The following is a 24578-nucleotide window of genomic DNA, read 5'->3' as shown; positions in this document are numbered from 1 at the left end:
CAGGGAATTCCCAGAATTTTGCTTTATAAGGAATCTTAAAACTTCCTGAAAGAGAAACAAGAAAGCCCCGAAGTTAAAAAAAAAAAAAGAAAGAAAGAAAGAAAGAAAGTCACTATGGACGCTCATCAGAAGAGCACATGCATCCACATTGGACCCCAGGCTTGATTCGGGGTGCACTTGGGGCCACATACAGGCTGACTTCTGGCATCAGGCAAAACCAGAGTCTCCCTGCATCTCAAAAATGTGATTTGTCAGATGGAGGAGGAGGGGGGAGGAGGAAGAGAAGGAGGAAAAGGAAGGAGGGAAGGAGCTGTATCTACCCAGGGAACCTAAGGGGAAATGCTCATCATGACTCCAGAGTGCTTTCAAGCCACCCTTCCCTGAACCTGTCTCCTCTGCTGGGAAATTCAGCTGGTTCATCCAATCTTCTTCAGGAGAAAGGAAAATCAAATCTTTCTGTATCTCTTGTGGATGTCCTCTTCTGTATTTGCATGGACAATAAGGTACATGATGTTCATTAGCAGATTATTAAATTTGAGTAATGAAGAATGAAACTGGGGTAAAATAGAATTTATTTCTTCTTACAGCAAAGGCCAAGGTATCCAACCACCTGCAGAATCCTGCTCCAGGACTGGGGGCTGGGGTACAGCATTTGTCAAAATAAAAGCTAGCAAGTTTGCCTGAGGCAGAGGTAGAGTGACCTCACTGACCTGGGCAGCACCCACGTCTCCCTGCAGCATCAGGAAGGGTGTGCTGACAGTGTGTGTGCTGACCCCTCGAGGCTGTGATAACCCACACTTGGCCCTGGGTCTCCCTTGCCTCCCTGCCAGACCCTCTTCCAGCCACCCTGTGTATCTCTGTCCTACCCGCCCCCACTAGCACCAGGTCTGCCTCTCCCTCTGGGCATGCTCTGTCTCTAGGGTTCCTTGTCCACATCCTCTACCCTAGATTTGAGGCAGAACTCAGCGCTCATTCAAGTCTCTCCACCCCCCCAAATATGTACCTATCTTCCTTAGTGTCTCTGAAGTCACAGCGAGTTCCAAGCTCAGCTCTCCCTGCATGTGCCAGCTGGAGGAACATGTGCCAGCTGCATGAAGCAGGAGGTCTGTTGGTGTCTGTCTCCCATTACCTCTCTCTAGCTATATGTAACATTTACAGTATCATAATGATGATAGTGTCTGTCTGTGCACAGAGGTTGATTGTGGAGATAAGTGGGAAAATCCATACAAGATGCTTAGTATCACCCCAGGCACTTTGCAAGCGGTAAGATGAATGTTAATTGTACTTCCTGTGGTTATTATGGAAGGTGGGCTGACAGGGGGAGACCCCAAGGGACCACACCTCTTTCCCTCTTGCAGACATTGTTCCTGGCCTGGGATGCAGACTCCTGGGCCTGGGACTTGTCTCACACAAAGGTATGACCTTGAATGACAAGACATTATTATTCTTGGAGGAGTAGGTGGGGACTCAGGTAAACCCGGAGGCCCTCGCCATGCAGCCACTGCTGGGAGGGTCATCCCTGTGAGGAAGAGTGTGTCTCAGAACATGCTGGTCAGAGAGGGTTTATGTGGGTGTCCACATCTGTCCATACCCCTAGCCGTGCTTCCTTTTCCACGTGTCTGTCATGGTCTATGCCACCTCTCGGGTCTAGAGCTCCTCAGTCTCCTAGGACAAGCTCCTTTTATGCAGGGTCCCCCACCCCCAAGGTCTTTAGGAGACCAGACCCAGGCCTAGCCCCAGGGCTGCCGTGTGGACAGCAATCCTGTGACCCTGAAGCTGTCATAGAGTGTTTGTAGGAGAGCGTAGACCCAATTCTGGCCCAGCAACCATGGCTCCAACCTGGAGTTACAGGGACCAGTCAGAGTCCAGGAGCCCATCCTCTGCTGATTAATGGTTTCTCCCATCTTTGATCCGAATCTGTTGGGGTGAGGGGGACTGGTCCAGAGGTGGGATGAAGGCAGGGGTAGGGGAGATGGCAGCTTCAGCAGGAGAGTGGAGACCTTCCAAGGCTGGATGAGAGCCAGGAGGCCAAGGCAATGGGCAGTGGATGGTCAAAATGGTGCAACACTGCCGCCATCTGGGGCTGGTGTTTCATGTCCCATGCAAGTCACCTTGGATTTCCCTTAGTAGCTTTAATGTCCCCCAACACACACAATGATTTGCTCTAAAACAGACTCTTCTCTTCCCTTCCCCAGAACTGACTGTTCCAGCTCTGTGGGCTGCGGTGGTCCACCTGGGAGAGGACTGTCCCATTCTTAACACTTGACCCCCATCCCAGCTCCCAAGCCCTTGGACCTGAGATGGGCAATTTCCTGCCTCTGTCCAGTGGACTTTTCCATCTTTTGTTCCCTTGAATCAGGGCTAAGTGAACTCTTCCATTCCTGTTCACCATGGGCCCTACCCTGGACCTCTTCTTCCCTATTCTTCCGTGTTCCCCAGTTGACAGTTTCATCTCTGTCTCCTCCCACACACTTTCAAATGGACTGTCCCAGCCCCATGAACCTGAAGATCTCAGAGAGAGCAACAGCCAAGGTGTCCAACCACCTGCAAAATCCTGCTCCAGTACAGGGCAGGCACAGCATCCATCAAAATAAAAACTAGCAACCACCCCCACTAGACTGGCACCTCCATGTGGGCAGGGACTGTTGTTCATCTCGTCCCTGAAGTCTCTCCAGGACCTAGAATGGCACTCAGTACACAGTAGAGACCCATTAGGTGTTGGATGAATGAACACTTTGACACAACAATTCCGTTTCTAGGAACATGTGCTAAAGAAACACAGATACAGGTGCACAGGGCTGTGTGCACAAAAGTGGGAAGAGCAAACAACTGGGAAAAACTTGTAAATGTTTATTGTCAGTGACCGATGCTGAGTGAATGAATAATGGAGGTTTGGAGCACCTGCTGAACAGGAAACAGAGTGAGACAGACTTGCTCAGGACATGCTGCTAATGGGGAAAAGCAGGTGAGAGATGCTCATATTGGTACCCTGAGTATGTGTGTAAATACAGAGTAAAACGTTTGCAATAAAACACACAGAACTGCCCTCAGTAGTTACATCTGGAGAGGGAGAGGTTAGTGCTGTTTTGCACAGAATATCTAACAATATTTGTTTATTTTTAAGGCAGAAGCATGGATGTGTGTGCATGCTAAGTCACTTTAGTTGTGTCCCACTTTGTGTGATCCTATGAATTACAGCCTGCCAGACTCCTCTGTCCATAAGATTTTCTAGGCAAGAATACAGGAGTGGGTTGCCAATGTCCTCCTCCAGGGGATTGCCCTGACTCAGGGATCAAACCTGCGTCTCATGCCTCCTGCATTGGCAGGCAGGTTCTTTACCACTAGCACCACCTGGGAAGCCTTAGAGGCATGGATACATAGACAGAAACACACGTCAGGTATATGTCTTGCTCATTAACACAACTTTAATAACTAATAATGCTTGGCACATAGTAAGAAAAATCATGTTTAACTGTTGTGAACTCTTTCTTTCAGGTGCTAGGAATTCACAGCCGTGCCCACGTTCATGAACAGCCACCAATTTCTGCTTCTTATCTTGGGCACTTGTCACATCCCTGAGGCTGAGGCAAGGAAAGAGAAGGAAAATAAGTGACAATGAGCTCCCACTGACTGATAAATTACTATTCAGCTCCTCATTTTGAACCGCATGGCCCCTGTGCACTCTGATTCCATCCTGCCTTGTGGTCTATGTGCACCTCTCATTGGTCCTTAAGACCAACCTTGTGTTCAGGCTGCAGCGACTCTGTCAACTGTCCAGTGAGGTTTTTGGCTAGAGGAAGGTGTGGCCTACAGGCTAGAAGCTGACCTGGGGTTTGGGAGCCCACAGCATCCTGGGGAGGGAAGATCTCTGGATATACAGAGCAGGAGGTAGAAAAAGCATGGGAATCCTTCTCATTTAGCCTCAGAGCTGCACCCCCAAGGGACTGGGAGAACGGAACAAGTGACAAGATGGGATACAACTAACACAAGAGAACAGTGCCTTTTGCGGGATGTGGGGATGGAGAGAAAGGTCACTTACAGAGTTAGTCCTCTTCCTCGGGATCACTGATCTCTTCATAGGCCACCGGTTTCCTTTTTCGCAGTCTGTTGGCCCACACATTAACCGTCTTTTTCTTGGATCCTGGAGAAGAGTTTGTAAATGGGGGTTGGGTGGGTTAGGGAATATCGAGTCCGGTTTTGTCAGATAAGGAGATGCCTCCTCCCTTCCCAAGTGGCCACAGGTCTTCTACACAGTCTGTTTTGCACACTTTCTGGCTCAAAGAGGCTGAGAGGTTAAACCCACACCAATACACACCAAATACACACCAAACGGCAGTTAGAGTTTTAGCTTCTGGCTCCTTTCATCGTCAGGTTTAGATTCCCAGTAAGTAAGTTTAGATTATTTACCACATTTATTCCGACTTTCTTTCACTCAGCAGATATATTAAGGGCATATTGTATGTCAGGCATTGAGCTGAGGGTGGGGATAAAACTCTGAGTAAGACGTGTTCCCAAGTTATCACAGATGGAATGACCTGAGTTCCCCCACCAGGGATTGAACCCATGCTCCATACAGAGTAGTTGCAGTCTTAACCACTGGACTGCCAGGGAAGTCCCTTGAATTGAACACCTTTTTTTTTTTTTGAGTATTTCTTTTTTTAAAAAATATAAATTTATTTATTTTAATTGGAGGTTAATTACTTTACAATATTGTATTGGTTTTGCCATACATCAACATGAACCCGCCACAGGTATATACGTTCCCCATCCTGAACCCCACTCCGTCCTCCCTCCTCGTACCATCCCTCTGGGTCGTCTCAGTGCACCAGCTCCCAGCATCCAGTATCATGCATCGAACCTGGACTGGCGATTCATTTCATATATGATATTATACATGTTTCAATGCCATTCTCCCAATGAATTGAACACCTCTGAACAGCCTGTGAACTCGGATTCTTTATTCCCATTTTATGGACTAGGAATCTGGAGCTCAGAGAATTTGAAAGGCTTGCCCCCAGTTACATGGCTTTCATATCGATGACAACTCAGATCTGTGATTCTGTAAATTAGCTTTAAAAAAAAAAACTGGCCACGCCAAGTGGTTTGTGGGATCTTAGTTCCTTGATCAGGGATCAAACCCAGGCCCCAGCAGTGAGGACCCTGGAAGCCAGCTCAAATGTTTCAGCTGGGGCTGAGCAAGCTCTCAGCCCAGCCTGGCCCTAGGCCTGTCCAGGATCCATCTCCCATGACTAACCCATTCACCTGAACATGGCCAGGGAAGACAGAGGACTTGTTCCCAAACAAGCAAGAAAAGTTGTTTCTCTTACCTGATGTTTTCTTACTCTGCTGAGCAGAGATACTTGCTTTTGTCTGGGAGTGCAGCTGTCTCTGAGCCTGCTCTTGGCCTGATGTTCCTGGTACTATCTTTGAATGTTTTTTTCCCTTTACAGGCTTCTTGGACATCACCTTCTTAATGTGAAAGTCACATACAATCAGTATCCATTTCTCAAGTGCTTTTAGAGCTTACAAAGTGTTTTCTTGTGCAGTACCTTAATTAACGTTCTCAACAAGTCTGGGGGATCATTATATTACCTGTACCTCAATTACGAAGAATCTAGGAAGTTAGAAGGAAATGGAATGGTCTAAATGAAGGGTGTTTCCACGATTAGAATGCTTGTTTTCATGCTTTTTCCAGACTGACACCCTCACCAAGAGAAATCTCCAAGTGAGCAGGAGTGTGGTACGTGGAAGATTTGGAAAGTAGAGTATTCTAACAATCCATGAGGTCTGTGAAAATGAGGAGGGGCTTCTGTAAAATCTAAGGGATTGAAGAGAAGCTAGTTGACAGCTGCGGGGAGAGCAAATGGAATGATGTGCAGAGGGGACAAAACACTGCTGGCAAATGGTGTGGGAGAGATGAATATAGGGAAAGGAGAAGAGAGAATGGTTCACATAAATTCACGCAGACAGCCAAGGAAGTGATGCCAGATGTGACATCCTGTCCTACCTCGGCAAGAACATTTCATGTGGAATTAGGTGAGGTGGCTCCTGTGCCAATTCTACTTGTGTCAGGGTGTATCACTGACCACCAATCTTAAAGCTAACCTTCATTCAGCTCTTGTTTATAAAACTGTCAACTGTAAAACAAGCTAAGTGAAAGAACTTTCTAAGGCTATAAATGCTGTTTAAATGTGATAATAATAAAAACTAACACTTTTATGATCCCTCTTTGAATTCTCTCTTCAACCGTGTCCACACTGGTACTGGTAACCCAACCACCAGATCCCTTTACCCTCTAAACTATAGTTTAATCTGCAATTGCAGAAGAACTCATTCAATAAACCTCTAACAGTCTTCCTGGGCTGGAACCGGGGCTTCAGGGATGCCTCAGCGGCAGACAAGGTCCCTAAGGAGCTCACAGAAGAGAGGGGCTGACAGTTCAAGTGATTCCCAAGCAACACGAAAGGGGCCCTGTTGTGAGAGTGGGTGTCTAAACAGAAGTGTCAGCAGCATGTGCAAAATTTAGGGGAAACGCCTGAGCTTCAGAAACATGTGAAAAAGCCTACAAATTTGGAAATGGTTTGGGGCTTTGGATTAGACTACTACCACTGCCACTGTTGGGCTTCCCTGGTGGCTCAGATGGTAAAGAATCTGCCTGCAATGCAGGAGACCCAGGTTTGATCCCTGGGTCAGTAAGATCCTCTGGAGAAAAGAACAGCCACTGTGGTCTCAAGCAGATTATTTAACATCTCTGTACCACAGTATCTGCATTATTATGAGTAGTAGTATTTAATAATACTAATACTAACCTCATTATTATTTGGGGATAATAATAGCAGGAACATCAGAGAGGTTTTAAGGGCTAAATACACTAATCCATGTGAATTGCCTAAAATAGTATCTGTCATCACTAAGAAATCAAGGAAGTAACAGCTATCACAATTGTTGTTAATTATTATTTAGCTCTTGGTACTACATCAGGACTGCAGCCACAAAATTAAAAGACACTTACTCCTTGGAAGGAAAGTTATGAGCAACCTAGATAGCATATTGAAAAGCAGAGAAATTACTTTGCCAACAAAGGTCCGTCTAGTCAAGGGTATGGTTTTTCCTGTGGTCATGTATGGATGTGAGAGTTGGACTGAAGAAAGCTGAGCACCGAAGAACTGATGCTTTTGAACTGTGGTGTTGGAGAAGACTCTTGGGAGTCCCTTGGACTGCAAGGAGATCCAACCAGTCCATTCTAAAGAGATCAGCCCTGGATGTTCTTTGGAAGGAATGATGCTAAAGCTGAAACTCCAGTACTTTGGCCACCTCCTGCCAAGAGCTGACTCATTGGAAAAGACTCTGATACTGGGAGGGATTGGGGGCAGGAGGAAAAGGGGACGACAGAGGATGAGATGGCTGGATGGCATCATCAACTCAATGGACGTGAGTTTGAGTGAACTCTGGGAGATGGCAATGGACACGTGGAGGCCTGGTGTGCTGAGATTCATTGGGTCGCAAAGAGTCGGACATGACTGAGTGAGTGAACTGAACTACATCAGGAATTGTGATAAAGAGATCAGGAAAGGGAGGCAGTGTGGGCCAGGCTATTTTCCCACTGTTATCCCAATATTCACATCTCCAGAGACATAAACAGTCTCTGGTCCTTTGTATTTGGGCGGCACTCACCTTCTGGCGTTTTCTCCCTTGCATGTTGGAAGTCCCTTCAGCAGGTTCATCTAAAAGGAGGTGACAAGTCAGAAATTTGTTTTTGCTGTTGGTAAATATTCTCAAACTGCAGAGACTCCTGTAGTATCAGGAATTTCTGCAGCAGAGGGTGACGAGTCCACTCATTATCAAAGAGTTACTCTGAGACCAGCCTCTGAATAACAACGATTTTGGTATTTATTTGCAGCATCAATTCAGAATTTTTCTTCTGATGGTTTATAAAATGCAAACTAAACCCCATCACTGCCTTATCCTATCCTATTATGTATTTCTTATTTTTTCCCAAAGAAGTAAATTGATTGGTCTTTAGCCAAAAATCACTCTATACTTAAAATGGTGACTTTCACAGTATGTCAATTACACCTTAATGAAACTGTTAAGTGTGAAATGAACCATGGATGATTTACTCCAGTGGTTATGGAATGTTTCCAGTATAAGGATACCTCTTTAATATCAAAAGCTTTGTAGGTACTCAAGTACTGGCTTTTTAGCCCTCTTATAGTAATTTTGGGAGCTTGTGGAATCTGGCCTGTTAAACTAGAGAGTCAAACAAAGGGTTACTGGAGACATTTTGAGCATTCTCACCCTGTCTTCTCACAACTGTGCTGTCAGAGCAAAAGAGCAAATGAACACATCCCATCCCCTTTTTAAGTGAGAACATACACTGCTCAGATGCACAAAGATTTCTAGAATCTGTCACTGTTTAAACCTTACATTGCCTCTGCTCATTGACCAGTAGGAAAGGTTAATGTGTGGAAGATTGCTCTCTTAAACTCTCTTCCAAACTCAACACATAGAAGCAGGTTCGATTAGGAGTGAAACAACTATTTGGTTTTGATAAAACACAAGCAAACAGCCATATGTCATTACATAATATGTTAATCACTTTCTGAAGATAGTTATCCAATACCCATGCACTATTATTTTGGAAGTTTTGGGTGGATTTACACTTCATTTCTTTTTTTGGATTTACACTTTAAGTTTTCCTTAATCATCCTGTGATTCATTAATGGTGCTTAGCAAGAACCAACTCCTTTAAAAAAGAAATGTTTCAAACATGCACAAAATTATGGACAATTATATCTGAAATGTGCATCTACCCTTGGGTCTAGCTGGATTCCAACATTATCTCACAACTACTTCAGATCGCTCTGAGCTCTTTATTCAAAATATAACAAAACACTATGAACAAGTCACAGCTGAAGCCATCTGTGTGGCCCTCACTGATCCCTACTCTCCTTCCTTTTCCACTTTTTCACTCCAGAGTCTGATGGGTTTTATTCTCATTCACGTTTTTATACATTTACCAAATATTTTCTATCCATAAATATATATATATATATATTCTTGTTTTGCATGTTTTAGGATTACATATGAATGGCCTCTGACTGTGCTTAACCTTCTGCATTCAATTTTTTTTCGCTTAACCATGATGCTTTTGAGGGAACAAAGTCCTGAGAATCTTTCCCCATCTGGAACCCAGCATAAATGGGCTTCAGGAGACTCATTTCCTGTCACTTACCCTTTTTCCTGGGGTTCTTAATTTTAGAATCACAACGCTTGGATTCTGTGGCTCCATTTTTAGGACACATGAAAGCTGGTGGGGTACACTTGAGACCTAGAATGATGCAAAATATTTGTTTCTTAACAGACAACCTGAGAGGAGGGGGAAATGCTGGGACACAGCACCAACAGTAAAGCTCCTCAGCTGGGCAGGGGGAATCTGAACCACAGCCAGTGAGAGAGAAATGCATAGAATCCAAGTCTGAGCATCTCTGTGGCCACTCTCAGTCCACAGCCCTGCACAGGACTTAAGAGAGCAGAGGGCTTGAAACCTGGCCTGGGGTTTCTTCGCACAGAAAAGGACAAATGTGGGACATTTGGCATAGCCTAAGAAGAATAAACTATGGCTTGCAAAGAGGAATCATCATTTATTCCCAGCCTTTTCTGGACCCAGAGCTTCCTATTACCTAGTCTAGTCATGGTTTCATAGTTTCTCTTCAGATTCACATAGGTGATTTTCTCCGAGTATCCCAGACGTGCCCACTCTTTCTTAGAGAAGTATTTGGAAATATTCTTGAAACTCTAAAAAAGAAAGAAAAATAAATCCCAGCAATGACTCAGCTAAACATGTCTGACTTTCAGCCAGGAACTCTCCCTTGGTTGCAGGGCCTCCATGTTAGATCTATAAGTGGAGCTAATAATCCCTCTCTAGTCATGGCTAACAGAGAAAATGGGTAACATTGCCTAGGCTCTCGTCTGGCATGTAGTAGGTGCTTAATGCTGGTGGCATGCTCTTCTCTCACCTTCCAGAATAGATTGAGAACCATCCAATCCAGTGCAAGATCACAGATCTTGTACCCAAGGATACCAGGCAAGGACAAAACGAGGGTCAGAAGCTCTGGATCTCCCCCTGACATGCTGCTCCTTGTCCCCAGTGCCTCTGACCCTCCCCCAACCCCCAATGCCCAGATATCTAGTCACCATACATTGTCTTTGGGCCACTCCTCTGCCCTCTCCAGATCAACTCACTTTGGATTTCTTCTCTAATTTCTTCCTATCTTTCCTGGGGGTTTCGTAGAAGCTGCCACTGTTCATGGTGCTTATCTAGAAGGAACACAGCCTGGGTCTCTCCAGTCACAAGGCCAAAGGTTCTGTCGGGCGAGAAAGTGTTGAAGGAAGTCCACACTCAGTTAGTTAACTGTATTAAGGTTCTACTTTTCTCCATCCTTGGCTTATCTGTCCCTGAGCAAGGACATGAGGGTGGGGAAATCAGATGAGAACAGGAAGCTGGAGGTCTCTGAGAGAAGTAGTGATTAGGGATGACATGTTTTCTGTCATGATCAAAGTAGCATTGAGTCTTTGAGGGAGGTTGGTTACTGTTGTTAGTAGCTTGCCTGGTTTGGCTCATTTTGAAGGAAAGATATCAGACACTTGTTGGGGAAGTAGTGAAGTGAATGTAGAGTATTATTGAGGGGGCTGTTTTGAGGCAAAGGAGGGGAGGGGAGGAAAGTCCCAGAGATCATATGGTGCCTGTGATTGAAAGGTTTCAGTTTTCAGGCAGAAGGATGTGGGATTTTGCTATGTTGAAAAGAAATGAAGATCACTAATATGAGTGAATTTAAAGTGTATTACTAGGCCTAAATCAATAAAATCAGATATGAAGAAGACATTACAACCAAGACCACATAAAAACAAAGGATTGTAAGAGATTACCTAGAGATGGCATTTTTCACAGAACTAGAACAAGTAATTTTAAATTTTGTGTGGAAACCCAAAAGACCCCAAATAGCCAAAATAATTTTGAGAAACCAAGAACAGAGCTAGAGGTATCACACTCACAAACTAGTAGCTGAAGGTGTCTTCAGACTATACTACAAAGCTACAGTAATCAAAACAATATAGTACTGGCATAAAACCAGACACAGAGATAGATGGAACAGATTATAAAGTCCAGAAACAAACCCATGCACATATGGTCAATTAATCAGTGACAAAGGAGGCAAAAATATACAAGGGAGAAAAGACAATTCTCTTCAATAAGTGGTGCTAGGAACATTGGACAGCTGCATGCAAATAATGAAATTAGAGCATTTTCTTACACCATATAAAAAATAAACTCAAAATGGATTAAAGACCTAAAAATAAGACCATAAAAATCCTAGAAGAAAACACAGACTGAACACTCTTTGACATATATTGTAGCAATATTTTTTTGGACCTGTCTCTTACAGCAAACCAAACAAAAACAAAATATGGTACCTAATTAAACTTGAAAGCTTTTGCACAGCAAAGGAAACCATTGACAAAACAAAAAGACAACCTACTCAAAGAGAGAAATATTTGCAAATGACATGACTGATAAAGGGTTAATTTCTAAATTATATAAATAGCTTGTAAAAATATTTAAAAAGCAAACAACCTTATTTAAAAATGGGCAGAATAACTGAAAAGGCATTTTTCTGAAGAAGACATGCAAGCAGCCAAGTCAATGAAAAGATGCCCAATATTGCTAACCATCATAGAAGTGCAAATCAAAACCACAATGAGAGGGACTTCCCTGGTGGTCTAGCAGCTAAGACTCCATGCGCCCAATGCAGGGGGCCTGGGTTCAGTTCCTAGTCAGGGAACTAGATCCCACATGCTGCAACTAAGAGTTCACATGCCTCAATTAAGAGTTCACATGCCACAACTAAGAGTACACATATGGCAACTAAAAAGATTTTGCATGCCTTAACTAAAGATTCTGCATGTAGCAATGATGATTGAAGATCCCATGTACCACAACTAAGACCCAGTGCAGCCAAATAAATAAATATTAAAAAACCCCCAACACTATGAGATATTGCCTCACACCTCCCAGAATGGCTATCATCAAAAAGACCACAAACCATAAACACTGGGGGAAGTGAAGTGAAGTCGCTCAGTCGTGCCCAACTCTTTGTGACCCCATGGACTGTAGCCTCCCAGGTTCCACCATCCATGGGGTTTTCCAGGCAAGGATACTGGAGTGGGTTGCCATTTCCTTCTCCAGGAGATCTTCCCGACCCAGGGATTGAACCCGGGTCTCCCACATGGTAGGTATTATAGGCAGACGCTTTACCATCTGAGCCACCTGGGAAAATCATCAACATTGGGGGAGGATGTGGAAAAAGGGTACTTTTGTATATTGTTGGTGGGAATGTAAATTGGTATAGTCACTGTGGAAAACAGTGTGAAGGTACATCAAAAAACTAAAACTAGAACTACAATAGACCCAGAAATTCCATTCCTGGGTATATATCCAAAACAAAACAAAAGCATTAATTTGAAAAGATACACACAGCCTAATATGCATGGCACCATTATTTTTACTAGCCAAGATATAGAAAGCAACTTAAGTATCTATTAACAGATAATGGACGAAGCTGTGGTGTGTATATATATATATATATATATATATATATATATATATATATATGTGCATGTGTGTGAGTGACATACAAGAGAATACTACTCAGTAACAAAAAGAATAAAATTTTGTCATTTGCAACATGAGTGTATTACGCTAGTGAAATAAATCAGACAGAAGAGACATACCATATGTTATCACTTAAATGCAGAATATTAAAGAAACCAACAAAGAAATGAGCATAACAAAAAAGATTCACAGATAAACAGAACAAACTAGTGCTTATCAGTGAGGAGAGAGAAGACAGGAGGGGAGAGATAGGGATAGGAGATTAAGAGATACAAACTTCTGTGTATAAAATAAATAAGCACTAAGAACATACTGTACAATACAAAAAAGTCATTATTTTGTAATAACATTAAAGGAAGTATAATCTATAAATGGGCTTCCCTGGTGGCTCAGAGGTTACAGTGTCTGCCTGCAATACAGGAGACCCAGGTTCGATCCCTGGGTCAGGAAGATCCCCTGGAGATAAAAATGGCAACCCATTCCAGGATTCTTGCCTGGAGAATCCCATGAACAGAGAAGTCCGGTGGGCTACAGTCCATGGGGTCGCAAAGAGTAGGACACGACTGAGCAACTTCACTCACTTAATCTATATATACATTTTTTTTAATTTTTATTTTTACTTTATTTTACTTTACAATACATGATTTTGCCATACATTGACATGAATCCACCACGGGTGTACATGCGTTCCCAAACATGAACCCCCCTGCCACCTTCACTTAATCTATATATACATTGAATCAATTTGTTATATGTGTGAAATTAATGTATTGTAAATCAACTATATCTTGATTTTAAAAAGGCTATTAGTAGCTTTTTGAAAATTATTAAAGTGAAGAGAGCTGGCATCTCTGACACTACAGGATCACCCATCACTCAGGCTGAGAATGTGGCATTGGGAGTTTCTCTCAGGAGGGGAGAGCTTTGGGAGTTTCTCTCGGGGAAGGGAGAGTCTGAGGCCAAGAACATTGATTCTTTATACCAGCTGCTGCTGCTGCTGCTGCTAAGTCGCTTCAGTCATGTCCGACTCTGTGCGACCCCGTAGACGGCAGCCCACCAGGCTCCCCCGTCCCTGGGATTCTCCAGGCAAGAACACTGGAGTGGGTTGCCATACCAGAGGAGGGAATAAAAGAGTCCCTTAGGCAACCTCTCTGGTTGGGAAAATATAGGGGCTTCTGGCTCATTTGTGGGTGTCTCGGACTGAGGGGAGTTTTGCTTCCCTCAGGGAGAGCAATTAGGGAGTCTCACAGACCGAAGATAATTTTAGTTTTATGTCTGCCTGACGGGGAATCACCCCAAAAGGCTTTAAGTCGTCTCTCAGTCGTAACGATTTTGAGGATGTTAGGAGGTACGGAAAATATTCAGTTGCTTGAATTATCAACAGTAGCTCCCTTCTTTTTACTTGGTCCCCTTAACCTGTCTAGAGAGACCCTCAGAGAGAGCTTACCTCAGAGGTGAAGTGGTGCTGAAGTGCTGCTCGACGTTGGGACGAAATCCCACAGGAAGTTGGGACGAAATCCCATGTGACGTCGGGACGAAATCTCACGCGACGTCAAGACGAAATGCCATGTGACGTCGGGACGAAATCTCACGTGACATCGGGACGAAATCCCGCAGTTCAACCGACCAAGGACAATCAACTGTCAGAACATTTAGCAAACTTGATCTGGCCAATCAGAGATCAGGAGAGTAGGTGGGGTAAGAGAGGCAGAAATGGGGTCACCTAACAGTCCACTCTGGGAGAAGGCAATGGCACCCCGCTCCAGTACTCTTGCCTGGAAACTCCCACGGACGGAGGAGCCTGGTAGGCTGCAGTCCATGGGGTCGCTGAGAGTTGGACACGACTCGGTGACTTCACTTTCACTTTTCACTTTCGTGCATTCAAGAAGGAAATGGCCACCCACTCCAGTGTTCTTGCCTGGAGAATCCCAGGGATGATGGAGCCTGGTGGGCTGCCATCTATGAGATCGCACTGAGTCGGACACGACTGAAGCGACTTAGCAGCAGCAGCAACAGTCCACTCTCCAGGGACAGGAGTGCCTTTTCAAAGTGGGTGGAAACTTGAAGTTTCTTGCTTGAAGCAGGATTGCCTCCCGCCAAAACTGGCCACTCCCAGTTACGTAAGTCCATTAGCACGCATGCTCAGATGATACCTTTCCATTCAGCTTACCTCTTTCTACCCTCTGCTGTGTGTTTGGTTCTCATAGATGGTACATCTAGCTTCTCTGGTAGCTCATATGGTGAAGAATCTTCCTGCAATGCAGGAGACCCGGGTTTGATCCCTGGGTCGGGAAGCTTCCCTGGAGAAGGGAATGGCAACCCATTCCAGTATTCTTGCCTGGAGAATCCCATGGACCGACCATGGGGTCGGAAAGTGTCAGCCACGACTGAGCAACTAACACTTTCATTTTGAAATGGTATATCCGAGGCAGGCTGCCATCTCAAATCCTTCCCATCAGTCTCCAACTTCCTTAGATATGGGGTCTTTCTGAGGGCATCATATGGCCTTTCTAATAACTCAAGAATTTTAAACTTAAAAAATCTTTTAAATATGTGCTTTCTCTGGAAGGTCCAATAACCAGAAACATGCTTTACCCAATACTAATATTTGCAACAGTAGTATTAAAAAGAATATCCATGTAATTAGGGCTTGCTCTGTCCCTCAGGGGACTCAGAAGTCACTTTTTCTAGAAAGTCTTTCCTACACACCCCTCCCTCCACCAATAGGTCACCAATACCCCTTGGGCTTTCCATTCCATCTCTGATCTAAGTTCCTCCTCCTTCTTAGGGCAAGGAGAACAGGGCAGTAACCCATGTGCTAAACACAAAGCCATTTATGTGCATCATCCCATTTAATTTTCATCCCCTTGAGTTAAGTACTGTTATCATTCCTTTTGTGCAGATGCCTAGACTGAGGTGCAGAGAGTTAAGCGACTTGGTTACATAACCAGTAGGTAGCAGGGCTGGAGTTCAGCCCGAGTTGAATTGAGTCCAAAGCCTGTGCTGTTACTTACTGTTCTGTTGTTGAGTCCCTCAGTCAACAGTGTCTGACTCTTTGTGACCCCATGGACTGCAGCAAGCCAGGCTTCCCCGTCCCTCACCATCTCCCCGAGTGCGCTCTGTTTGAGTCTGTGATGCCATCCAACCATCTCATCCTCTGTCATCCCCTTCTCCTCCTGTCTTCAATCTTTCCCAGCATCAGGATCTTGTCCAGAGAGTCAACTCTTCGCATCAGGTGGCCAAAGTATTCTTTCCAGTGAATATTCATAGTTGATTTCCTTTAGGATTGACTGGTTTGATCTCCTTGCTGTCCAAGGGACTCTAAGAGTCTTCTCCAGCACCACAGTTTAAAAGCATCAATGGTTTGGCATTCAGCTCTCTTTATGGTCCAAATCTCACATCCATGTATGACTACTGGGAAAGCAATAGCTTTGACTAGATGGACCGTTGTCGGCAAAGTGATGTCTCTGCTTCTTAAAATGCTATCTAGGTTTGTCATAGCTTTTCTTCCAAGGAGTAAGTGTCTTTTAATTTCATGGCTACAGTCATGGTCCGCAGTGATTTTGGACCCCAAGAAAATATAGTCTGTCACTGTTTCCATCCTCCCCCCCCATCAGTTTGCTGTGAAGTGATGGGACTGGATGCCATGATCTTAGTTTTTTGAATGTTGAGTTTTAAGCCAGCTTTTTCACTCTCCTCTTTCACCCTCATCAAGAGGCTCTTTAGTTCCTCTTCACTTTCTGCCATGAGGGTGGTGTCATCTGCATGTCTGAGGTTATTGATATTTCTCCCAGCAATCTTTACTCCAGCTTGAGCTTCATCCAGCCCGGCATTTTGCATGACGTACTCTGCATATAAGTTAAATAAGCAAGGTGACAATATACAGCCTTGACATACGCCTCTCCCAATTTTGAAGTAGTCTGTTGTTTTCACATCTGGTTCTAACTGTTGCTTATTGAGCTGCATACAGGTTTCTCAGGAAGTAGGTAAGGTGGCTTGGTAGTCCAGAAATTTAAGAATTTTCCACAGTTTGTTGTGATCCACATAGTCAAAGGCTTTAGCGTAGTCAATGAAGTATTTCAACTTTTTCTGGAATTCCCTTGTTTTCTCTATGATCCAACGGATGTTGATAATTTGATATCTACTTCCTTTTTACCTCTTGTCTAAAAGCATCGGGAGCCCATGTCTAAACCCTAATACAATCACAAACAGGGCCAGTGACATTGCATTTAAGCACCTGTTGTTGTCATATCTTGGGACCCCAGCAGGATCCAGACACTGTGCTAAGGTCACCAGTGTATCATTTACTTCCAGCCTTGAATGAAACAATTCACTGCATACCACCCCCAGAGATGTGACATCAACCACCTGGGAGGCAGCGAGGGATGAGGAAATCTCAGTATCTGCTCAGCCCTCCACACCTCATGTTGCAGGGTTTTGTAATGAAGATTTTCTCTTTCTTGATAACAGTAACTTTTCTGCTTTTGCAAAACAAAAATTTTTAAGTTCCTCTTGTATAATTAACTAGATTTTATTTAGAGGATAACTGTAGTTCATGTTTCCTAGAAAAAAATCTCTGTAGCCTTTTATTTCCTACTATTTTAGCAAGTACTCTAGAGATAGTAATGAAATACTGGCCACAGTAGCATCCAGGATTCTATTAAACTGAAATTAAATAAAATAATGAAACTGCTCAATCCTTAGACTGAATAAGCTCACAACCAAGAGCTCAGGTGAACCCTCCCATCCTTCAGCACATCCAGGGAATCCAGTAGTCAGGGATATTTGCAATCAAGACTTTTGAGACATTCACTGCGGAAGGGAACTGGAGCATAGAATCACAGAGAACCCCTCTCCTGGGTCCAGCACTTTCACTCTGAGCTTGCACATGAGATAATGAATGAGATTTGTAATCCAAAGGGAGTGGGGGTGGGAACTAGGAATGAGCAGGAAGCAATATTTCTTTGAGTATAACTTTTTGTGGAGCTTTGACTCTTAGAACCATACTCATGTTTCACAGACTCTAGGGGGAAAATAAGGAAAGTAAGAAAGTGGTTGCAAACTAAATACATTGAAATAAACTAAGGGACTTCCCTGACAGTCTGGTGGTTAAGACTCCATGCTCCCAATGTAGGAGGTGTGGGTTCGATCCCTGGTCAGGGGATTAAGATCCTACACTCTGCGGGGCAAAAAGAAAAACAAACAAACTCCTAGGATGACAGGGGAACCCCAAATGGGATATAAACAGAAATAATGGAACCTAACGGTGTATTGTGCTGTGTTAAGTTGCTTCAGTCGAGTCCAACTCTGTGTGACCCTATGGACAGTAGCCCATCAAGCTCCTCTGTCCATGGGGATTCTCCAGGCAAGAATACTGGAGTGGGTCGCCACGCTCTTCTCCAAGGGATCATACGACCCAGGGATCGAACCGCATCTATTGTGTCTCCTGCATTGGCAAGTGGGTTCTTTACCACTAGCGCCACCTACAAATGAATAATAATACCACACTGAAGGGCATGGGGAAGAAAATAACTAACCTGAGTCGATTTGAGAAACAATATTTATTTTGACCAGATACAATAAGGCTCAAAGCAAAAAGAAATGTACGCAAATGTAGTTTATGTAAATGTGTTTTTACATAGTGGTATCTTAGGAATTCTGAAAATACTTTACATAAAGATTTGAGCAAACAAATAGATCGTAGATAACAAGAGTCATGTTTCTTATTGTCAGAGAAAGGCATTTCAAATGTGGGAAAGAGATAAGCTACAATAAACACTGTGGGCTCGGATTGGAGTCAGAGATATCAGTATGAATCCAAGTGACAGTCTACAAAACAACCTGCCCAAGTTTGACAAAAATATCAATGTCATAAAAGATGAAGAAAGGCTAGGTTTAAAAAAGACTGAAAGATGTAACAAGTTAAATGCAACAAATGATCCTGGACTGCACCTGGGAACAGAAATTTTTTTTTTTTTTGCTAATGAGGGCATTATTGGGACTATTGGCACATTTTGAAAAAGATTTACAGATTAGATAATATTTCCAAATTGGTGTTAATTTCCTGGCCTTGAGTTTTACAGTGTGGTTATACAGAAAATAATGTCTGGCTTTTAAGGGAAAATACACTAGTATTTAGGGGCGTGCATGCTTCAGTGGTGTCCGACTCTTTGTGACTCTATGTACTGTAGCCTGCCAGGCTCCTCTGTCCATGGGATTCTCCAGGCAAGAATACTGGAGTGGGTTGCCATGCCTTCCTCCAGGGGATCTTCCTGATCCAGGGATCTAATGGATGGGTCGCATCTCTTATGTCTCCTGCATTGGCAGGCAGGTTCTTTACCACTAGCACCACCGATGAAGCCTTATTGAGGGGCATTTATTTACAAATATTTCAGAAGTAAATATAATTACTATTCTTACAACTTTTTCTGTAAGTTTGAAATTATTTCCAAATAAAAAGTTAAAATAATTGTAGATTATTGGACCTCACCTTTGACCCACTGGATCAGAAAATCTGGGTCTAGGGCTCAGGAATATGCAATGAAGGATATTATTTACTGTGTCAAAAATACTTTAAAAGGGCTTTGATCTTAATTTCATAAAAGTTCTTAATTTCCAGGGGTTCTGTCATGCCTGGTTTCTCACATATTTGAGAGAACTCTTAAAGATGCACAAAGCTTTGTATTAGTATGCTTGGGCTGCCATAACAAAATACCATAGAATGGGTGGCTCAAACAACAGAAATTTATTTTCTCACAATTCTGGGGGCCACGGTCAAGGCTCTGGCAGGATTTGGCTTCTGCTGAGAGCTCTCCTCCTGGCTTGCAGATGGTTCCTCTCTTTGTCCTCACATGGTGTCTCACAGAGATCTTTGGTGACCCTGGCTCTTTTCTAGGGACACCAGTTCTATCAGATCAGGGCTCTACTCTTAGAACCTCATTTAGCCTTGTTGTTGTTCAGTTGCTCAGTCGTGTCTGACTCTGTGACCCCAGGGACTGCATACGCCAGGCTTCCCTGTCCTTCACCATCTCCCAGAGCTTGCCCAAACTCATGTCCATTGAGTCGGTGATGCCATCCAACCATCTTGTCCTCTGTCATCCCCTTCTCCTTCTGCCTTCTATCTTTCCCAGCATCAAGGTCTTTTCCAATAAGTCGGCTCTTTGCATCAGGTGGCCAAAGCATTGGAGATTCAGCTTCAGCATCAGTCTTTCCAATGAATATTCAGGGTTGATTTCCTTTAGGATGGACTGGTTTGATCTCCTTGCAGTCCAAGGGACTCTCTTTCTCTAACTCCACAGTTCGAAAGCATCAATTCTTTGGCATTCAGCCTTCTTTATGGTCCAACTCTCACATCCATACATGACTACCTCCTTAAAGGCCCTATCTCCAATACAGTCACCCAGGGTTTAGGCCTTCAACATACGAATTGGCAGGGGAGAGGGATTCAATTCAGTCCACAACTACCACTGTATAACACCACTGAAGTCAAGATATCGTTGTAGCTTTAATTAGGACCACACATAAGGTTTTGTGTCCTCTGTTGTCCACATTGAATCTGGGTCTTGGGTCACACTTCTACCATCTATGTCCCTCAGATCTGAACCTTGAGCCTGGTCCTCTGTTAACTCTTCCAGTTTTACTGCCACTCAGGTCTGACTTGCACCTGGGTCTCTGTTAAATTTTCTCTCTACACAAGCTTCTGTTAATACTTCTGCCATCAATGAGCCACTTTTGGGGCATCTAACTTATGTTTCTGTTAAGTAACTATTCCATCATCAGTTCAGTCTGGCATGAAACCCAAACCCAAGTTCTCTTTTTATTTCTTCCTTCATCAATGCCTCTTCTCATCTGTGAATCAAATCCAAGTCTCTTAACACCATTAGTTCCCCTCTCTGATCTGTATATTAAACCCAGATAACAGTTGTAGATTTTACCACCAATGGCCCTATTTTCTATCTGACTACCTGTTAAATCTTTAATCATCAGTGACCCTCAGGTTTAATCTCAAACCCAGGGCCCTGTTAAGTATTCTACCACTGTGCATATGTTGCTTCAGTCATGTCCGACTCCTTGCAACCCCATGGACGTTAGCCCGCTAGGCTCCTCTGTCCATGGGATTCTCCAGGCAAGAATACTGGAAGGAGCTGCCATTTCCTTCTTCAGGGGATTCTACCACCAGTGTACCTATATTCTAGGCCTTAAACCTGGGTCTGTGTTAACCTATCCACACTCAATACTCCTGTGATCTTGGTCTAGAGTCTCTACTGAGGTTTCCACCATTTTCTTTGTCTGGTCTTGAACCTAAGCCTTTGAAACAATTCTGACATAACAGCCTGAGCCCTTCAGTGATGCCCATCTAGTTTGAATTCAAACCTGATCTACTACCAGTTGTCTCCCCCTGTGTCTCAATCAAATTTTCCACCACCATCGACCCTTTGGTTTGACCTCAAAATTAGGCATTATGGTAGACAGAATAATGGTCTCCCAAAGATCTGCATGTCCTAATCCTTGGCTTTGCTTTCTTATACCGGTGGAGCTAGTGGTAAAGAATCTGCCTGCAAATGCAGGAGACATAGGAGATGTGGGTTTGATCCCTCAGTCAGAAAGATCCCCTGGAGGAGGAAATGGCAACCCACTCCAGTATTCTTGCCTGGAGAATCCTATGGACAGAGAAGCCTGGCAGGCTGCAGTCCATAGGGTTGGACACGACTGAAGTGACTGAGCACGCATGCAGATGTGATTAAGAATCTTGAGATGGGAAGATTATTGTGGATTATACAGATGGGTCACAAGGCTCCTGATAACAGAGAGGGAGGAGTGGCAGAGTCAGAAAAAGAGGTGAGATGATAGAAACAGAAGGTCACAGTCAAAGGAAGATTTGAAGATGCTATACTGCTGGCTTTGAAGATGGGAGAAGGGGTCTTGAGGTAAGGAAGCTGGAAAAAGCCAGAAAATGGATTCTCCCTAGAGCCTCCAGGGGGAGTATAGCCCTGCTGACACCTTGATTTCAGCTCAGTAAAACCCATTTTGGACTTCTGACCTACAGAACTGTAAAGTAATAAACTTGTGTTGGTTTAAGCCATGTAGTCAAAGCTATGGTGTTAAGCCAACATAAGTTTGTAGTAATTTGTTACAGCAGCAATAGGAAAATAATATAGGCTCTTTGAAATGTTCCACCATTGATGCCCACCTGGTCAACACTCAAACCAGGTCCTTGCTAACTCTTCCGTCATCCATGACCATTGGTGTGACCTCAAATCCCAGTCACCGTCAGCTATTCCACCATCACAATCCCTTTATATGTCCTCCAACTTGGGCCTCTGTTAACTTTTTTCAACCTGAATGAATCTCTGATTTTACCTTGAACTCAGGAATCTGTTATCTATTCCACCATTAATGGGTTCTGATCTCGATGTAGGATCTAGGATGTTGAGGGTAGTTAACAGTCCCCTTGTGTCTACATATTACCCAAGGAGGTAATATATAGAGGTCTGTTCTTGGAGGTCTGTTCTCTTTTTCACTATCAGGGCAATTTATGCATGAATCTTTTCTCAAGCCTGTTAACTCTTTCCCTATTGTTGCTCCCTGGGGTCTGTACAATGACTACAGGCCTCAGTTAAATCCTCCCCATCTGTGCTCCTTTGACGTGTACGGAAAATCAAGCATCTGCTAACTCTTCCATTGTTAGTGCCTCTTCTCCTATGTGCATTAACCCCAGCCCTCATTTAATGCTTCTGTCATAAGTACTCATTACATGTAAGCTTAAAGTCAGTTCTTGCTTGACTCTTTCACCATCATTGCCCCTTTGGTATAGGCTGTGAATTGTGGATCGTTGTTAATTATACCACTATTAATGTTTCTCTGATATATCTCAAATTTGGGTTTAAGTTAACATTTCCAGTTCCAAAGCCTCTCTGGAAGGACTTTGGAACTGGGCCAACATTCCACTATCAGGGCCCTTCTGGTTTGACTTTGAAAGCAAGGTTTTTGTTGTTTTCTCCACCCATAAACCCTGTTAGAGGTCTTGAATCCTAGGATATTCTTAAATACTATACCACCAGTGTTAGTCACTCAGTTGTGTCTGACTCTTTGTGACTCCATGGACTGTAGCCCACTAGGCTCCTATGTCCATACGATTCTCCAGGCAAGAATACTGGAGTGAGTGGCCATTCCCTTCACCAGGAAGTCTTCCCACCCAGGGATTGAATCCAGGTCTCCTGCACTGCAGGCAGATTCTTTACCATCTGAGTCACCCCTTGGTGGCTTGCTTGCTTCCTTAAGCGCCCCTCAATATAGAACCTATGCCTTTCTCAACTATACAATCCCGCTGTTGGCCAACCTCAATCTAGCCCTTTGTTACATTTTTTTAAAATCAATGCCCCTTAGCGTTTACCTTGAACCTCTGATTCTATTAAACTCTTTTGACTTTGATACGAACTGCAAAATGCTGCTTCTGCCCACTTTATTTTTTTTTTTATTTTTTTTTGTTTATTTTTTTTTTAATTTTAAAATCTTTAATTCTTACATATGTTCCCAAACATGAAACCCCCTCCCACCTCCCTCCCCATAACATCTCTGTGGGTCATCCCCATGCACCAGCCCCAAGCATGCTGTATCCTGCATCAGACATAGACTGGCGATTCAATTCTTACATGATAGTATACATGATAGAATGCCATTCTCCCAAATCATCCCACCCTCTCCCTCTCTCTCTGAGTCCAAAAGTCCATTATACACCGCTGTGTCTTTTTTCCTGTCTTGCATACAGGGTCGTCTTTGCCATCTTTCTAAATTCCATATATATGTGTTAGTATACTGTATTGGTGTTTTTCTTTCTGGCTTACTTCACTCTGTATAATCGGCTCCAGTTTCATCCATCTCATCAGAACTGATTCAAATGAATTCTTTTTAACGGCTGAGTAATACTCCATTGTGTACATGTACCACAGCTTTCTTATCCATTCCTCTGCTGATGGACATCTAGGTTGTTTCCATGTCCTGGCTATTATAAACAGTGCTGCGATGAACTCTGCCCACTTTAAGTGACGCGGGCAGTTAAGTCCAGGCTGTGAGTGACAGGAGTGGGCGGGCCTCTCTGTGTTCGAAGGAGCCAATGGCAGACTGTGAGTGACAGGAGCGGGCGGACCCTGACCTGCAGAAGGAGCAATAGGACGCAGAAGGGCGATGACACTAGGCAAGGAGTGGTGCGCTGCGAGTGTACTCTAAGCGCCTAAATGAATACAAATATTGTGTCAAAGCACTCTTCACTTTCTCCAGAGGCTCTAGAAAGGAGGCTTCTGCAGAGCATCTCTCAGGCCTTGATTCCACCATTTTTGTTACTGGCAGAGCTGGGCTCTGCAGCTGGTTCTGAGTGGACGGAAGATAAGATGATGCGCCATCCAGACCCACCAAGGAAGGCTAGAAGGGGAAGGGAGCTTCCAGGGATGTTGAGCCCATTTGTGCAAGCGGGGAGCCAAGCCTGGCTTGAGAAGATGTTGGGTCCTGATTGCAGAGCCAAGGTGAGGGGCCCAGCTGAGTGATAGGCATCTGTGTGGACAGCGAAGGGGCATGTGGAAGGACTAATGAGGGGTCCTTTGGACTGAATGATGTGAACAACAGTGATAGGGGAGTCTGGAGGATCAGGCATAACGATGTGTGGGATATGTGATAGGGAGTTTAATGGGGATAAGTGATGGGGGATTTGTTAGGTGAAAATTGCTGTCTGTAGGGTGAATGATCAGAGAAGGCAATGGCACCCCACTCCAGTACTCTTGCGAGGAAAATCCCATGGATGGAGGAGCCTGGTTGGCTGCAGTCCATGGGGTCGCACAGAGTCGGACACGACTGAAACGACTCAGCAGCAGCAGCAATAGCAGTGTGAATGATGGGATTTCAAGGGGTGAGC

General features: G+C 44.0%; 1 protein-coding gene across 1 annotated transcript; it reads right to left on the bottom strand.

The window, feature by feature from the left end:
• Positions 1 to 4043: 4043 nt before the first annotated feature.
• LOC138071794 (protein SSX1-like) lies at positions 4044 to 10311 on the bottom strand. The gene is made up of 6 exons (XM_068963209.1): positions 10246 to 10311; positions 9684 to 9798; positions 9236 to 9331; positions 7675 to 7724; positions 5255 to 5466; positions 4044 to 4104 (listed from the first exon to the last, which is right to left on the bottom strand). Exons 1-6 carry the CDS (start codon positions 10309 to 10311, stop codon positions 4044 to 4046), a joined length of 600 nt encoding a protein of 199 aa, XP_068819310.1.
• Between the last annotated feature and the right edge of the window lie 14267 nt (positions 10312 to 24578).

Source organism: Capricornis sumatraensis, chromosome X (genome assembly GCF_032405125.1).
Source record: "Capricornis sumatraensis isolate serow.1 chromosome X, serow.2, whole genome shotgun sequence".
Classification (NCBI taxonomy): domain Eukaryota; kingdom Metazoa; phylum Chordata; class Mammalia; order Artiodactyla; family Bovidae; genus Capricornis; species Capricornis sumatraensis.
This window is presented reverse-complemented; position numbering and strand designations above follow the sequence as displayed.

Bases quoted from the DNA above. Each gene is read 5' to 3' on its own strand.
- LOC138071794 (XM_068963209.1), bottom strand. From the start codon at position 10,311: ATGAACAGTGGCAGCTTCTACGAAACCCCCAGGAAAGATAGGAAGAAA. The intron at 5,467-7,674 runs GTGAGTGCCGCC...CACATTAAGAAG, and splicing joins AAGGGAGAAAACGCCAGAAG to GTGATGTCCAAGAAGCCTGT. The intron at 4,105-5,254 runs GTTAGTCATGGG...GTGGGCCAACAG, and splicing joins GGCCATGTTCAGGTGAATGG to ACTGCGAAAAAGGAAACCGG.